Source organism: Benincasa hispida, chromosome 1, assembly GCF_009727055.1.
Source record: "Benincasa hispida cultivar B227 chromosome 1, ASM972705v1, whole genome shotgun sequence".
In the NCBI taxonomy this organism is placed as follows: Eukaryota; Viridiplantae; Streptophyta; class Magnoliopsida; order Cucurbitales; family Cucurbitaceae; genus Benincasa; species Benincasa hispida.
In genome coordinates this window covers 66,307,908-66,326,216 of record NC_052349.1, presented here as the reverse complement: position 1 = coordinate 66,326,216, position 18,309 = coordinate 66,307,908, and the positions used below count along the sequence as shown (strand labels likewise).

The window sequence follows — 18,309 nt, the reverse complement described above, 5'->3', positions numbered from 1 at the left end:
GAAGATATATTATTATATTATTATATGAAATAAATATGAAAACATGATGAAATAAGTCTTTTTTTTTCTTTTCTTTCTTTTTTTTTTTTTTGATAAAATAAGGTTGAAAGATACCTGTTCAATTTGTTTGTCAAAGTTTTAGATTAGAAGAATATATACCTAATGTATTGAGACTTATCCATGGTCTTGTAAAATGTTATCAATCTCCTTGCTCAAACATTGCCTTGTCCAAATATATAGTAGATAGGAACTTGGGGTAATGAGACTCGAATGTAATGCGTCACTGGTAATTTTATAATGTTGAATGTACGAGAAAAGTTTTAAATTGTCTGTATGAAACGGTTATTGGAAGACAAACAAAATTTGAACGTGTATCAAATGATAATTAAGGGGTTGCCTTATTGTATAATATTTTAAAGAATTTATGCATAATGGTTCATATTGACTTGGTGTTTGGAGCAAAGAGTGGAATAGTAAGCTCCAAAGAGTTATAAAATCTAAGACGTTGTAAACTTTGAGACATAGTGTAGGGAGTTGATAGTGTTAGAGAAAGAGAAGAACACGTCAGCAACACACATGGACAAACAGTTAGCATCCTCAATCCATATCAACATTCTTCTAGAAGGAAAGGTTGTTAGAAGGAATATTTACTTCAGCCAATCAAAAGTATACAAATATATTCGTTATTCATTTTTACCAAATTGTATAAGGCTATTTAAAGCCTCTGTATATCTACACAGAATATCAAGGGAAAAATAACAGAAAAGGTCATCTCAGAAAAACCTATCGTATTCTCTCTGCCACATTGCTTTTCTTCTTTAACTCTTCGTCTTCCTTGTTGCATTTAATATTCTAACTTGGTATCAGAGCGATATTAATGGCCAACGCCTCTTCAAACGTTCCATTTTCCTCAACCACCGTCGTCTTCACCAACCCACCCTTGAATCAATTGTTGAACTAAATCACCTCCGTGAAACTCGACCGAAACAACTATCTACTATGGAAAACCCTCGCATTACCCATCTTAAGAAGCTATAAACTTGAAGGTCATCTCACAGGTGAAAAATCCTGTCCTCCGAAGTTTGTCTCAGCAATGACTGAAGATTCGGGTCTTCTTCAAGGTGGGGATGTTGCCGAAAGCACCAATAAAGCCTCGTCGAGCTCCGCTTGCTCAAGAATAGTGAATCCTTTGTTCGAACAATAGGTCACAATGGATCTCCTACTCCTCGGATGGCTCTATAACTCGATGACCCCTGAAGTAGCCTTGCAGTTGTTAGGCTTCAACAACGCTAAGGATCTGTGGGAAGCTATCCAAGACCTGTTCGGTATGCAATCAAGAGCAGAAGAAGATTTTCTTCGCCATGTTTTTCAGACCACTAAGAAAGGTAACTCCAAAATGGAGGACTATTTACGTATTATGAAAACCAATGTTGATAACTTAGGATAGGTTGGAAGTCTTGTACCTAGAAGATGTTTAATATCTCAGGTTCTTCTCGTTCTAGAAGAAGTCTACAATCCGGTCATCGCTGTCATTCAAGGCAAATCGGATATCTCCTGGTTGGATATGCAGTTCGAGCTTCTCATCTATAAGAAACGGTTGGAACACCAAAATGCTCAAAGGAATCTTGGTAATGTTGTCCTTGCTGTAAACATGGTTCAAAGTCGAAACTCCAATGAATCCAGACAGATGAACAGCTACTATCAGACCAACTCTCGTCCCTTCTTTAATCAACAACGTGGAGGACGCAATGGCAACTCCAACACTAGTCGAAGACGAGGTCATGGTCGTGGCAACAAACCCACATGCCAAGTTGCAGTAAATATGAACATTTAACCCTTGTGTGCTTTAATCGTTTTAACAAAGAATTTGTTGGGAATTTTGGACAGAACAGGGGAGGACAAAGCTCAAATTCTGGTAACAATGTCCCACCCAACCCCACAACATTCATGGTTGCCCAAAACTCCAATCCTTTTGCTGGTCCAGAAACAGTGGTTGATCCGAATTGGTATGTGGACAATGGAGCTACAAACTATGTCACGGCTGATTTTGCAAACTTGAACATTGCAGGGGAATACTCAGGTAATGAGAAAGTTATTGTTGGAAATGGGAATAAACTGCAAATATCCTGTGTTGATGATACTTTATTGTCTGATGAAAAGAATACTGTCATACTTGAGAATGTATTGTGTGTTCTTGAAATCACAAAGAATTTGGTTAGTGTGTCCAAGTTAGCCCAAGATAATAACATCTACTTTGAATTTCATGATGTGCATTGCTTTGTTAAAGACAAGCGTACGGGTCAAACACTACTGAAAGGAAACCTTAAGGATGGGCTGTATCACCTGGACCAAGTAGTTGTGGAAAGGAAAGAGGGATGGAAGAACCAGAACATTGAGGACAAAATACCTTTGAACATAAATAAAAACATGTATGCATTAGTTTTGGCTGGAAAAACAGCAAGACTTAATGTAGCTATCTCCAAAGCTTTGTGGCATAGACGTTTAGGTCATCCTTCAATGAAAATTTTGAATTCTATCATTAGTGAATTTAATCTCAAAGTTCAAAGTAATGAAGAGAATTTGTTTTGTGAATCATGTCCTTTGGGTAAAGTTCACTGTCTACCATTTTCTAAGGCTGAAAACCATGCCACTAAACCCTTTGAAATGATTCATTCTGACCTATGGGGACCTGCCCCTATTGTTTCTTCAGATGGTTTTCGATACTACATGCTATTCATTGATTATTATAGTAGATACACTTGGATTTATCCCTTGAGACAAAAGAGTGGTGCTCTGGAAGTATTTCAGCACTTTTTTATCTATGTCAAGAATCAATTCAATAAACCAATTAAAGCTCTACAGTCTGATAATGGAGGTGAGTATGCGAAAATTCATTAGTTATGTAACTCAAGTGGAATCCTTTTCCGGCTATCATGCCCTTACACATCTGCTCAAAATGGCCGAGCAGAAAGAAAACATAGACATGTGGTAGAAACCGGCCTCACATTGCTAGCACAGGCCAGCCTACCCTTGAGTTTTTTGTGGGATGCCTTCCTCACTGCCACCATGCTTATTAATGGACTCCCCACAGTGGTATTGCAAGGTAAATGCCCTGTTTCTATTCTATTTAACAAGAGCTTAAATTTTGTAGAGCTAAAGGTCTTCGGCTGTGCCTGTTTTCCTTACCTCCGGCCCTTTCAACACAACAAATTCAACTTTCATTCAGAAAAATGTGTGTATCTAGGCCCCAGTCAACAACATAAAGGATTCAAATGTTTAACCAAGGATGGCCGGATCATCATCTCTCGGCATGTCACATTCAATGAGGATGAGTTTCCCTTCACCCAGTCTAATACCAAAAACCAGCTCAATCCCTCACCCACACTCAACCTACCCATTCTTCTAATAAATAATCCCTGCCCACAAGTAGACGATCGTTCACCTATTGCTCATCGCCAATAAAATCCAATTGATCGTTTACCTATCACAAATCGTCTACCCGATCGTTTACCAATTACCACACGATTGTCTACCCCACATCCACACAATCGTTTACCTATTGCCCATCGCCCACAAAATTCCACTGATCGCTTACCCATCACCAATCATCTACCCGATCGTGTATTAAACCAGTTACCACACGATCATTCACCTATTACTCATCGCTTACCAAATTCATCACCTGATCGCATACCTACTACCCATCGCTCACCTTCTCCAAATTGCCTACCCGATCGTATACCAAATTCCTTGTCACACGGTCGTTCACCAAATACCCATTGCCTATATGATCGGTTGCTAAATCCCTTACTACACGATCACTCACCCAATCGCCCACCCCTATCAGATCGTCTACCCGATAGCCTACATGATCCGTCTCTAAACGATCGTTCACCTCTTGACGATCGCTTACCTACCAACTATCGCCTACCCTCACTTAATAGTCTACACAATTGTCTACCAATACCAAACTAACCCGATCGTTTACCTTTCTCATCCCTAAACGATCGTTTACCCACACCCGATTCCTTACACGATCGTTTATCTACATCCAACGATCGTCTACCTGTCTCTTCTTCATCCGATCATCTATCAAATCCTTTTCAAAACGATCGTTCACCTATACCTGATCGTCTATCTGATCGTCTACCAACATCATCACCACCCGATCGTGTATCCTCTGTCTCCTCCACCCGACACCTTCAACCTAACCTCACCAATACTTCATCAGCCAAACATATTCCCTTACCTACTCATCCTATGATAACCCGAGGGAAAGCTGGTATATTCAAACCCAAAATCCTCACTATTTCATCCTCTGTTGACTGGTTGGCCACCGAACCTACCCAAACTCAAGATGCCTTAGCTTCCCCTCCATGGAAGTAGGCCATGGATGCCGAGTATACTGCTTTAATGAAAAACTGTACCTGGCGGCTTGTACCTCCTACACCAGATATGAACATGGTGGGACATAAATGGGTGTTCAGAATCAAGCGTAACTCTGATGGTTTAACTCAACGTTACAAAGCAAGACTTGTAGCCAAAGGTTTTCATCAGAATCCGGGCATAGACTTCTTTGAAACATTCAGTCCGGTTGTCAAGCCTTCAACAATTCGAGTGATTTTTAGCATTGCTGCTTCTCATGGTTGGAGTCTACGGCAACTAGATTTTGACAATGCTTTTCTGAATAGAACTCTAGAAGAAAATGTGTATATGACACAACCTGCTGGGTATGTAAATCAATCCTATCCATATCACGTCTGCAAGCTTGACAAAGCCCTTTACGGCCTAAAACAGGCACCTCAAGCCTGGAATGTTGCTCTCACAAGGGAGCTTCTTCGATGGGGATTCATAAACTCACGGTCTGACTCTTCTCTATTCATCTACACAAGTAGTCATCGGTAATCTTTCTTCTGGTTTATGTTGATGATGTGATTGTAATTGGAAATGACCCCTCAACAATCAATCAACTCATTAGGTTGTTGGACAACACCTTTGCTCTCAAAGACCTGGGACAACTCACCTATTTTCTGGGCCTTCAAGTTCACTACCTTGATTCTGGTCTCATTATAAACCAAGCAAAATATGTTGATGATCTTCTACATCGTTTACAACTCACAAACTTGAAGCCTACCCCATCCCCTAGTGTTATTGGAAAACACCTGTCAATTGCTGATGGCACTCCTCTTGAGGATCCATTTATTTACAGAAGCACCATTGGAGCTTTGCAGTACCTCACCACAACTCGACCGGACATCTCCTATATAGTTAATCACCTAAGTCAGTTTCTTCAGAAACCAACGAATGTCCACTGGCAAGCTGTAAAACGCATCTTTCGTTACATCAGTGCAACCAAACATTTTAGTATATTGTTTCAACCAAGCTCTGATTTATCAGTCTCTACCTACTCAAATGCGGATTGGGCCTCTAACATTGATGGATCGAAAATCCGTTGCAGCTTATTGTATTTTTATTGGAAACAACTTAGTCTCTTGGTCCTCTAAGAAGAAAACGGCTGTAGCCCGATCTAGTACTGAATCTAAATATTGGGCCTTAGCACACACTCCATCTGAAGTCATATGGCTCAACCAACTAATGTCGGAACTTGGGATGTTGTCCTCTGTCAAACAATTATTTGGTGTGACAACTTAAGCGTTGCTGCCATAGCCATCAATCCAGTATTTCATGTCAGAACGAAACATATTGATATCGATGCTCACTTTGTACGAGATCATATCCTTCGTGGAGCCTTGGAAGTGCGATATGTTCCTTCGACAAATCAGCTTGTCGATTGCCTCACAAAACCTCTCACACATTCTCACTTCCAGTCTCTTCATTCCAAACTCGGTGTACTTGATGTACCCTCTCGTTTAAGGGGGGATGTTAAAGAAAGAGAAGAACACGTCAGCAGCACACATGGACAAACAGTCGGCATCTTCAATCCATGTCAGCATTCTTCTAGAAGGAAAGGTTGTTAGAAGGAATATTTACTTTAGCTAATCAAAAGTGTACAAATATATTTGTTATTCATTTTAACCAAATTGTATAAAGCTATTTAAAGCCTCTGTATATCTACACAGAATATCAAGGGAAAAATAACAGAAAAGGTCATCTCAGAAAAACATATCGTATTCTCTCTACCGCATTGCTTTTCTTCTTTAACTCTTCGTCTTCCTTGTTGCATTTAATATTCTAACTGATAGCGTATATTAATTGATATCTTTTAGTAGTGAGACCTACAAGCTTCTTGGGCCAAATTTCCAACTCCTACTATCTAATTCTTACTTCCCAACTCCTTGGCCCAAACATACTCTTGTGTTTGAGCAAAGATATATGTTAGTGTTTGATTTAAACTCAAAGTTGATGTTATATATATATATATATATATATATATTCGATTCAACATTAATAAGGGAAGATGGAGATCTAACAAATGAAGGTTATAACTAGTTGAGATATGTTATAACTAGTTGAGATATGTCCTTAAAAAATATATGTAATATATATATATATTTGAGCTAGGCTCATGTTGACATCACAAAATATTGGTGTTAATATCTTTTCCTATAATATTTTGATATTTTTGTACCCGTAATCCAAAATGGGAGGTTGAAACGAAAACTGACCCACCCCTGAAAATAAAGTATTTTATCCTTCTCCGTACGTCATCGTGAGATGAAATTATTAAAAAATCAAGCAAGCGGGATTGCTTCTCTCGCTTTTCGATTCCACTCTTGCTTCTCGAAGCCTTTCACTCTTGTTTACATTGTCTTCTTCCTTTTAGCCTCTCCTCCATTTTTCTTGGTTCTCCATTTTTTGTAATTTTTTTTGTGCGCAGATGAGAGAAAAGAAGGAGAAGAAGATGAAATTCCTTGAGAATCAATGGAAGAGGCAAGATCGAGAAAAGTGAGTGAGGAGTAAGAGGGAGAAGCGAGATCGAGAGGTTGAAGCGAGAGTTGAGGCCGGATTTGTCCAGATTACCAATCAAAGAGCTTTGCTTTATGCATAATGGTCCATGTTGACTTTGTGTTTGAGCGAAGACATATGTTAGTGTTTGATATAAATTCAAAATTGATGTTTTTTTTTTCAATTCAACATTAATAAGGGAAGGTGAAGATTTGAACATCTAACAAATTAAGGTTATAACTAGTTGAACTATGTATTAAAAAAAAAAAAAAAAATAGTTGAGCTAGGCTTATGTTGACATCACCATGTATTGATGTTGATGTCTCTTCCTATTATATTCTAGGATTTTTGTATAGGTAATCCAAAATGGGAGATTGAAAAAAAAAATGACCCACCCCTTGAAAGTAAAGTATTTTGATCTTTTCCTTACGTCACTATCAGGTGAAATTACCGGAAAGACTAAGTGAAGGTGATTGATCCGCCTTCTCCTTGCTTCTCGAAGCCTTTCACTCTTGTTTACATTATCTTCTTCCTTTTAGCCCCTCCCTCTATTTTTCTTGGTTTTCTAATTTTCACATCATATTTGTGTGTGCAAGATGAAAACCCTTTAGAATCAAAGGAAGAATGAGGATCAAAGAGAGTAAGCAAGGAGCAAGAAGGATGAGCGAGATTGAGGAGCTAAGGTTTGATTTGTCCAGATTACCAACGATAGAGCTTTGATTTCTCCAACTTCATCAACCAGTCTTCCTGACGAGGAGAAGATGAAGAAGATGGGAGGGTAATTCCACCGAGTATCTTGGTCGAGGAAGAAATGAGAGAGAAGAAAGAATTGAAGAAAAAAGGGGAAGAAGAATTAAGTGAGGAGCATGACCTAGGCATGAGCGTCGACAAAGAAGAAAGAATGAGACGTGATTTTGGTAATTTCGCAAGTGGATCACATAAGTAGAATGCCAAAAAAAATTATATTTTCAAAATCTAGGTTAAGTTTCATTTGACTTCCTATTTTGGGCTATCCATACCAATTTTCATAATATATTTTTTTGGATAAATTACCTTTTTAGTCACTAAGGATTGGACAACTAGTTAATTACGTCTCTAAGTTTCAAAATCATGCAATCTAAGGGTATTCAAGAAATCTGATGAACTCAATCATTCAAATTAGGATAAACAAATTTTTTATTTGGGATGGGATGAAATCTTCAAGAATTGACCTATTCGGTTTGATTTGCATATTTACTATACAATTTTTTCAGTTCAATCCAATCTAAACTGGTTTAAATTATTATTATATACGCATGTTTTAGTTTTTAGGGCTTTGTTTTCTCACCTCAGCTACAATTTGTTAATGTCACACCATCTAATTTTAAAAAAGAAATGTTAAAAGCTTCATAAATTACTTAATGAAGACATTCATAGACCTAATTGAATGATTTTCTAAACTTAGACTTAAGGTTGCACGATTTTAAAATCTAGATATGAAATCCATCGTTCTCCAAACTTGGGTACTAAAAAAGCAATATACCAAATAGACAATCAACATCATTAATATAAAAAAAAACAAGCTTTTTGTTTAATTTTCAAAATTTAATATAGATATTAAAAATATTTTTTTTAAAAAAGGAAGAAATTCAAGTGATAATAAACTCAATTGAGTTTTTTTCTCACATTTTTTTTAAAAATAAAATAAGCTTTTGAGATGTGGAATTTCAAGAACTAATTTCATAACTTAACCAATGATCTTTTAAAGAAAAGTCGAAACTCTATTATTCTTATCTTCTAAAATTATTTTTCAAAAAGAATATCCAAAAAAAAAAAAAAAAAGTTGTCATGTCACGACCATTTTGCCATAGAGTATGAGCATCTTAATATTAACAATGTCGGTGATAATAACAAGGCATGTGGTGATGTGGATGCGAACGGACTATTGTCTCCCTCTCCACACAATCATTAATTTATTCTTTCAATATTCTACAATTTTATTTTCATAAATCATTCCCACTAAATCATTTTTGTTAGGAAAAAAAAGTGATCCGTTTTAGTCTGTGTTGTGTATATTTTTAAATTTATTGATGGAACCCTATTGTAAAAATATTTATTAAGATTTAATTAAATTTCTCATATATATAAATTGATAAAATAATTAGAATTGGAATAATTGTATAGATGGCCCTATAATGAAAATGAAAAATCACTTCAAGTTTTAAAACCAATGAATTTTGGTTTTATGCTGATGTCATCATCCTATGAAATTACCACTTTAACTTTAAATGCATTCTTTTTCATTTCCTTTTGTAGTCTTTTTTCTTTTGGTTTTTTTCTTTTTTGTGTTTCTTCTTCAAGGCTTTTACCCCATCGCCGATCCACTTTGTTGGAATTTTCACAATCACCCTCTTTTTCGATAATTTCTTTTCTTCTTCTTGAATCGAAGATGTAAGTTGGAACGTGAATTAAAATGAGAGAAAGGAGCGAGAGGAAGGAATTGGGAACGAGATGAAGAAACGAAAATTCAGTTGGACATCAAGCCTTCACGCGCAGTTTGGAAATCAATGAAATGTTGTTTGGTCTTAATTGAGAACTTGAGTAAAGAGTAGTTGGGGGGTTTTATAGAATTTGAAAGTAGTACTTTCATACGCAATTGATGTAAGCAAAATGTCATTTTTCGAACAAATTTGATCTTGGAGCAAATTTCATTTGGACCCTTTTAAGGGTCTTCCCTGCAAAAACCCATAATAAAATTGACACATAATTTTGATGAGATTTATCACGATAGATATTAAATTGTTACATCATAAAATTTAAAAACTAAATTGCTACTCCTATTAAAATTTATGCATCAAGATGTTTTCAATCTTTTAAAAATTGTTTAAGTAAGGGTAACTTTAAAACAATTATAATCAACTCAGGGAAGAAATTCATTTATATTAACTTAATTTTCTTTATTTAAATCTTCTTCCTTACTAAGTATGTATATGTGTACTTTTTTTTAATAGAACAATTTTGGAGTGAAAGATTCGATTTTCTAATCTCTTGGTCACATGTTTTATGTCTATGTATTTTTTCACCACTATTTCAAGTAATTTTCATAATGTCTTTAATAATTGACAACTAAGCCTACTTAATTATTAGATCAATATTTGAAATTGACAGACATTATTCATACAACCTTTCAATTGTTGAATTTTGAGTGACTTACTAAATAATACAAAATCCATTTTAAACCTAGATTTATAAGTTCATGATTCAAATTGAGGTTGATTAACATTTTAATAAATGTGCAAATTCACTAAATATCAAGTTAAAAATTAGATGAATAAAAACAAAAGGTTTGGTTTAAAATGAAAGAAGATAGAATATGGTAGCATTTGAGTGTTTGGGGGAATGGAATTAATTAGGTAACTAAGGGGAACACAAATGATTAGAGTAATAAGGATGGAAATCAAAGCATGCACACAAGGAAAGGATTGGTTGAATTAATGTGTACAAAAATCATTTGATTTGTAGAAAAAATTTAAAGCATTTGAAATTGGAAGATCATGATCAAAGTAGAGTAGTGGAGGCATGCTTTTTGTATGGAGTGCCATTTCTAGCTTCTCTCTTCAAAAAAAATTGAACCACACAACCAATCATATCATACCTCTTCTCTAAGTTCTCTTCCCAATACATTCTCTCTCTCTACTCATCATATCCTCCCACTTTACATGCAACTAATCAATATACAACAATAAGCCTTCCGGCTTCCAACCCCGACATTGTGGTTCGTAGTCACGCGCTCTAATCTTATGAACTACAGACCCCACACTATTTCTAATGGATTTGTTTTCGGGGTATTCTAAAAAAAGAACCTTTTGCCATTTCGGATTAAGAAGATGTGAAAGTGTCTCTCTCTATAAGAACGGTACGTTTCAAGGTGTGAAGTGAGAGAAAAGTGGGAGAGAAGGGGTTTTGAATAAGACGACCGTTTCATTTCTCATTTTTTTTTCCCCATATTGATATTGAAAAGTAATAAGAATTGAAGGTGTTAAGCTTTGACATGTGTTTTTACATTTCCATAGGTAACAATGACAAAAAATAATAGACATTTCCATTATATCATAAAAGAATTCATGAAACATAAAAAATAAGCAACAGATTATTCCTAAAATAGATATAATATGAAGAAAAATATTTGGATGTTGGCTGGGCTGCACCTATCTTTGTGCAATCCACCAATTCCCCAATTAAAATTTGACACATAGCAAGTAATTTTATTTTTTAAAAATTAAATTGTATTTTTTGTGTAATAAATGCAGATATAGAGATGTCCAATTTTTCTGTAGGTTCGGGACAGGGATTCCCCGATTAGGTGGGGAAATGGGGACGGGGAATCCCACCTCGATTAGCTTCTACATATTTATTTAATATAGTTATCTAATGTTATGTTATTATTATTATTATTATATAAATATTACATTTAAATTTCAAATCTGATTATTTATTGCAAAAGATAATGAATATGTTTAGATTGAATATTTAAATTTAAATTATATACATGAATAACTTGATTTATATTTATTTATTTCTACTAAAAAAATTTAAAATTTGAGTAATTTATCTTTAAATTCAAATTATAATGTAAAATAACCATAATAACCAATTTAGTGATAAAGTTAATTATTTAATTACCATTTGTTCATATTAGTGATTTAAATTAATTGATTTTTTTTTATAAAAAAAGTAACAGAGAAAAAATCTGATCCCCGCAAATTCCCCATCAGAAATTTCACGAGATGGAGAATGAAATGGGAAGTGGGAATTGCATTCCCAACCCTATCCCGCCCTGTGGACATCTCTATGCGAATAGCATGAAGATAAGTACAGCCTAGACTACACCTAATTGTTGTCCTAATATAAATAACGAACATGTTAACTTGTTTAAAAAAAAAACATAATATTCATTTATTATATCTTATTGATATTATATATAGACCTCAAAATTTCCATCGAAATCGATATTTATTTAAACAACCCAAACAATCCATCGGAGTAGAGATTTGAACTTCTATGATAACTGAGGATGTTATGCTCATTTTAGTTGATAGTGTATGATTTATATACAAACGGAATTTCAACTGTCATCTAATTCTTCACGCTAAGATGTCTCAAAATATTTCAATGACATTGGATTCAATAGTGTCTTCAAATGGAATATAGACATGGTGATGTGAATTTTAAATATGATTTTATATGAATTGATGTTTTTTTAATTAAATAACATTCAAAAGATTTCAAATTATAGGAAATAAATATTTTAAATGTCACATCTCATTTCCTTAGTCATTGACCTTATTCAATTTCAATAAGGATATTGATGAGAAAATTGATTGGAAAATATTATTATCTTAGAAGAATTGTTGAAAATTTAGAAACATCAATTGAAAAGCAGTATAAACATCATGGACCAAATGATATATTGATTGAATTTCTTTCTTTCCTTATTTTCTAATAATGTATTTCAAGTCTCAACCAAGTTTCAAAACATTTTTTTAAAGAACTTAGCCTAAAATATTATTAAAAAAATAAAGAAAACATAATGAAAATTAAGGTTAATCAAATGGACAATAAATTCTATATTCATCCTAAAATTGTTAAACAAATGAAGCAATTATAAAGGAGAATATACATAAAAGAATCTATCTGGTGGTCTTTTTTTAGACAATTAAAGTTTGCAGTGCTTTAAAAGCCAACAAAATGAAAATAAATGGTTGGTTGGTTTAAACTTAGCTGCTTCTTTGATGGTTCTGTTGGCTATTAAAGAGGCAAAGCATGGACCCTGAAAAGCCTGAAACAGTATCCCAAAACTTCAAAAAACATTTGCAAGCCTTTCTTTTTGCATCTTTATCTGTCAAAACTGCTTCATTACACACCTCGAGAATCCTACAGATAATAAACAATCAATACTTTAAATTGCATCACTGTACAGTTTTACAATATTTTTCTTTTACTATAAATTTGATACATATGATTTTACTATGAACCACTTTTTATTGGAAGATTCACCAAAAGGTTATCATTTCCAACAAAAAGTTCCGTTTGATTAAGGAAACTTCTTTTGCCTCCTCAAGTAAGGTTAAGGCTCTAAACATACCTTAATTAAAAAAAGTTAGTAGGAGATGTAATTGAGTAATTTCAAGCCTAATGCATGCTTAGTGAAAAGATTCAAAGCAATAATTGAAAAGAACATTTGAAAGCTAAAACCAATACTGTCATTATGCTTGTGCTTCCAAAGTTCATCACTTCCTTTATTTTCATCTACATTGCACGAAGTTGTCTCGTGGTGGCTAGGCGCATGCTTCTTTGGGAAACTGTTGGTGTCAAGTACTGTAGCCTGTATTAGTACATACTCTTTTCATTCGGTATTTAACAAGTGATTAGATGATATATTGGTATTTCACGAACCACTCATAATTGAAGAGAGTATGAAAAAAAATCATACTAATTTAGTAATAGAGATTTTCTCCATACTTTGTTGGCCTTTTCAGAACACAAGTAGGGACTAAATCAGATTGCAAGGTGACAGAATATGTACCTCCATATATGCTTAAAAAATCTAGCCTTTCTGAGTTTTTAAAGACAACATCAACACTCCCTAGACAACTGGAAGATACACATTCAGCAGAAATAATGAACACAAATGCATGCATATCAATTACACAGAGCACAAAGCACATGATTGCACATTTCTAATATGTCTTGTTTTCATAATGAACTTAGCTTTAGATGACTTTTAAGAGCAGTATTTTTAAGTGAAGTACTTTTCCTACATGTATTTTTGAGAAAACACTAGTGTGTTTTTACATGCTTCATAATCACCTTTGACTAAATAACTAATCACCATTAAGATTCTGAAAAGTACTTTTGAATGACTAACACTACTTAACCCTCTAAAAATTATCACGAACTCACCTAAGTAAACATTCAACACAAATGATTAGCACAAATGCATGCATATCAACTGCACGGAGCACGACGATCATTATATGTACATTTCAAGTATGTTTTCTGCTGATTGAAAGATGGCGTGGGTGTGTCTTTTTAGATAACAAAGGCTTCGAGTTGTAATAATTGATGTGTGTCATCAAACAACTACAGTCCAACAAACATCAAGAAGAAACAAAGTCTGGTCAGTGAAGATGTCTAACAACACCTATCTATTTTCTGTACTGTATCAAAACTGCTAAATATCATAAACAATGCTTCTGTGTATTAAAAGCTAGACAGACCTCGGAAAAGAACAGTAAAAATAAGCATACTATTAATATATAGGCAGAGAACTGAAATTTAAGGATACATGCAAAACGTGTAAGGTGTAACACATCACAGTATGGATAAAAATGTTTGACCCGTATCTGTCCACACAGAATATCTGTTACTGTGCAGTCATCAGAAGCCAATTCATTGATTTAGGAGCATATACTAAGGACACAACCAAAGCTAGAAGGATCCATCCAAAAATGCTCCGCCAAATACATAATATGTATCATATAATCAAAATGAGCTACTAGTAGACCAAGCCTACCATTAGAAGCTGGAGAAATTTTTGAACATCATTCACATGTTTAACAGAAGAATTCAAGGCTTAGTTGGTGAGAATCCTGTTTCTTATTTCATGTTTTCAGTTTTCTATGAAAAAGATTGATAATTGTTTCTTGTTTCTTAAAATGAGAAACAAGAAGCAAAGATAGTTATCAAACACATGTTTCTTGAAAACTAAAAGAAAAACTGTAAATGAGTAACCAGAAAATGTCTTATTAACAGATATCCAAGGAGAACAAATTCTGAATACACTCTCTGCAAGCGACCAAGGGGTAGAATGAGGTACCAAACTATATCTGAATATTTACATTATTCATTAACATGAATTTCTTGTCTTAATTTATCTAATGGTATACATACGTAGGAGTTAGAACTTATATCTCATACGTCCCTCTTGATTAGGAAGAAGTTTTGTCCAGACTTCATAGAAAGGTCTCGCAATAATTGTACATTTTGAGGGGACAAAAGAACATGACAAGCAGGTTCGAATTATACAGCTTGAGAAGGTATGATGGTATATCAGCAAAGGACTAATTCATGGGGACCTTTCTCGTGCACGAATAGATGAGATTAGAGGCAGTAGCTTCAGCCCTTCCTATAGATCATCAGGCTCAAAATATCCTTTGAGCTTTCCGGGCCAACCTTTATATTCACAAAGTTCTTTTTCTGAATTCTGAAGAGACACTTCGTTTACATTAATTATAGAAATATTTTGATGAACCTTCCAAATGCATGAAACAAATTAAAAGTAACCATCACCAAGGTTCTATACGTCCTCCATCTGCATCATTAATAATATCTACATTATTTGTAATCCAAAAGTCTCCATTCAACCAATTGCTTGGAAGGTCACTCCTCTCATCCTCAAAATCTAAATCCTCATACTGAAATAAACTCTCAAAACCATCATCGTAATCATCATCAAAGTCAGTTTCCATCTCATGATCATGATTATCATTTTTATGCTCATTTCCATATTTACTGTCATATTTTCGAGCCTTCTTCTTCTCCTGTCTCATCCTTTTCCCTTCCATCAAAAGCTTCATCCATTGATTTTTTATTGCCAAAGTCTCATCCTTCTTCACAAGAACACCCTTCTCATCAAACCCCTCCACAAGGAATACAGAGTCTCTCTGACCCTTCAAACTCACATAAAATAACTCTGGATGCCTCACAATCATTCCTCTCAGTTTATTTGGTAGCCCAAAATCTTTTCTGAAATGTGTCAAGTGGTCGATTAAAGTCCTCTTCTCAATCATCATCCCCAATACCTCTCGCACCACAGCACAAGCTCGTTTCTCTGACTCAAGAGACTCCTTAGCCAATTCACTTGCAGGAGTTTTGTAAGGGCAAACATCTGGCAAATCCCTGAACTTAATTAGAAATTCCTGGTGGGCTCTTTTCAAATTCAGCCCCTTTCTTAGTCTCAACAAGTTGAATTTTAATGGCCTATCCACTATTAGCTCACGTGAAGGAACTTGAAGGCAAGGTAAAGGCTTTGCCAACTCTGGGTCCCAGGAGACAAGCTCCAGTGCACGGCCATATGAGGTATCAACAGTCCTAAATTTTTCTGGATAATCATTACAGAGACGGGACCTAAAATTTGGGGGCATGCTTAGATCAGGAGCAAGGTGCACCAGCTTTGATAAAAGAATCCTGTGGTGTGAAGAAAGCATAAGTAATTTCTGGAGCTTTTCAGCCAAGGTGTTAGAGATCACCAATTTGAGATCAGAGTCCTGTTTAGCAAGAGATGCTGCTGCTGGGGTTAGACGAACACAAAGTTGGGGGTATACCTTTGTTGCATTGAGTGGTGTGGGTGGATAGGGGATTGAAAAAAGTTCAAATATGGAAGGATAACGATGAATCATTGAAAGGAGAGAGCGAGGTCTGGGAAGGGAAAGATATCCACGGCATTTGGAAAGAATGTGTAGTGGTATATAATGCTTTGGTTTAGATAGCAGTAGGATTATCAGCTTTTGCACAAATCGAGTTTTGTTATGTTTTACAGCATGCCGATCTAACGAACGACTACGGACAATCTTGAGAGAGGAACAAGGAGTCAAAGTATAACGAGTTTCGAAATTTTCTTTTCTTTGGTACTTGCAACTGACATTGGAATGCAACCACAATGGATTGCCACAGAGGAGGTTTGAACTCAGTAAAGTTACATGCCAATCCGTAGGGGTCAAGAAATGAGAAGATAAAACCATTTTTCAGTTTTGTATAGGTAAACAGATTCATCAAATTAATCTAAAGAAGATGACACATATCCTTCTTCCAACTCTGATTCAAGAGCATCAGATGGGGGACGCTATTGTCTAGCATCAACAGATTAAACTGTAAGCCATTATCTTCAGGTTCTTTACCACCTGCAGTACATTAATTACATTTATACAGTTAAACATTTCAGTACAGCTTATGGTCCCATGGCATTGTACACTACACATAACTTTCTCGACTTGTACAAAGTGAAAATTCTGAATAGAAAAAATAACAATGTGCAGCAGAGTCCAGAAAATCATTTCGCTAGTAAAATGTAAATAAACAAGAGCAGGATATTCACAATAGAATGCCTTTTCATCTTCTTGAATTTATTGCAAACTGTATGCCAAATGATTGATTCTGAGAAATTGACAATAAATTAAATAAATAAAAACTCCAAATAATTGCAAGAAAATTGTTTGGCGCCATGGGAGAGAGTAAACTAGAAAATAGTAAAACCAGAACTTCTTTTTGGTCTACAGATTTTTCCATGACTATAAATTTCAGGTTTATACAGAGTATGATATGAGGAGGAAGTCTCTTCACTCTTCAGATATCCTTCTCTTAAAAAAAACTTCTTTTTAGCTACATGGGTAATAAGAGTAAATCAAAGAACAAAGTAAAAGTGATGTCCTTGGAAAGTTCAGTGATCAAATCATTACTTCGTTTTATCTCGTTTTGTTTTGCCCTTTTCCCTGGGATAGATTAAACCACGATAGAAAATTACAAAATCCTAACCACAACAATCAATGTCCTTCACTATAAACGTAGATATAGTGCAAACTGCAAACCCACTTCCTATTCCACACTGTTCACAAAACCAAACGCCAATTTTCCTCAAAGCACTACCACCACTATTCTCGATCCAAACATCAAACACCTCTCAGGCAAGCACAGCAAGGTGCCTACTCTCACCCATTATAATTAAAAGGAAAAAAAAAGTGAAACAAACCCACCTAGGATCCATCTTCTAACATAAATCTAGCATCATAAATGATTTAGACAGAGCTACGGAAGGAATCGATCCAATTTAGTGGCATGACATGCATATAGTCTCACGAATCCACACCGCAAACAAAGTTAAAACGCAAGTCATGAACACATTCAAACCAACGGAAGCAGGAAAAAGTAGCATACCATAACATTGGAAATGAGAGTTAATGTAAAAGATAATGAACATCGACGAACCTGGAACTAAGAGGCCTAGTCCCTGGTTTGTAAGCAAGCAGCTGAGACGGACTCGATAGCAAGAGAGGGAAATATATAGGGTTACATTTTTTAATACCTTTATTGATTTCAAATCTATTAAAATTTATTGAATTCTAAACAAAATATAGAATTTGAAATCGATTTTTTTCTTAAAGTAATGCTACTTTAATAATTATTGACAAAAATAGATATTGAAGTCGTGGATGGAGTCTACGACTTTCTTCCGCATCATGTAAATCTGTCATAAAGATGTCCAATTTCTCCACGGGGATGAGCCCCACCTGTGCCCGATTAGGCGGGGAATGGGGGAGGGAGTTGGAGAAAAAAAAAATTCGTGAGCTAAACGGAACGAGGATAGGG

The 18,309-nt window shown here is 35.1% G+C and overlaps 1 protein-coding gene across 5 annotated transcripts; it reads right to left on the bottom strand.

Moving 5' to 3' along the window:
* Positions 1-12,461: 12,461 nt before the first annotated feature.
* Positions 12,462-18,028, bottom strand: LOC120090599 (protein WHAT'S THIS FACTOR 1, chloroplastic). Of its 5 annotated transcripts, none has more exons than XR_005485586.1 (2): positions 17,929-18,008; positions 12,462-13,247 (listed from the first exon to the last, which is right to left on the bottom strand). XR_005485586.1 is itself a non-coding variant. In XM_039048337.1 (2 exons), the coding sequence occupies exon 2, from the start codon at positions 16,686-16,688 to the stop codon at positions 15,234-15,236; it is 1,455 nt and encodes a 484-aa protein (XP_038904265.1). In that variant the 5' UTR covers positions 16,689-16,847; positions 17,929-18,028; the 3' UTR covers positions 14,665-15,233. The 5 variants fall into 5 exon arrangements, 2 of the variants coding, with proteins under 2 accessions (XP_038904265.1, XP_038904305.1); XR_005485584.1 differs by having other exon boundaries at positions 12,462-13,270; positions 17,929-17,993; XR_005485583.1 differs by having other exon boundaries at positions 12,462-14,028; positions 17,929-17,979.
* Positions 18,029-18,309: the final 281 nt, after the last annotated feature.

Excerpts from the sequence above, each read along its gene's own strand:
- LOC120090599 (XM_039048337.1), bottom strand. The coding sequence starts at position 16,688 with ATGGTTTTATCTTCTCATTTCTTGACCCCTACGGATTGGCATGTAACT.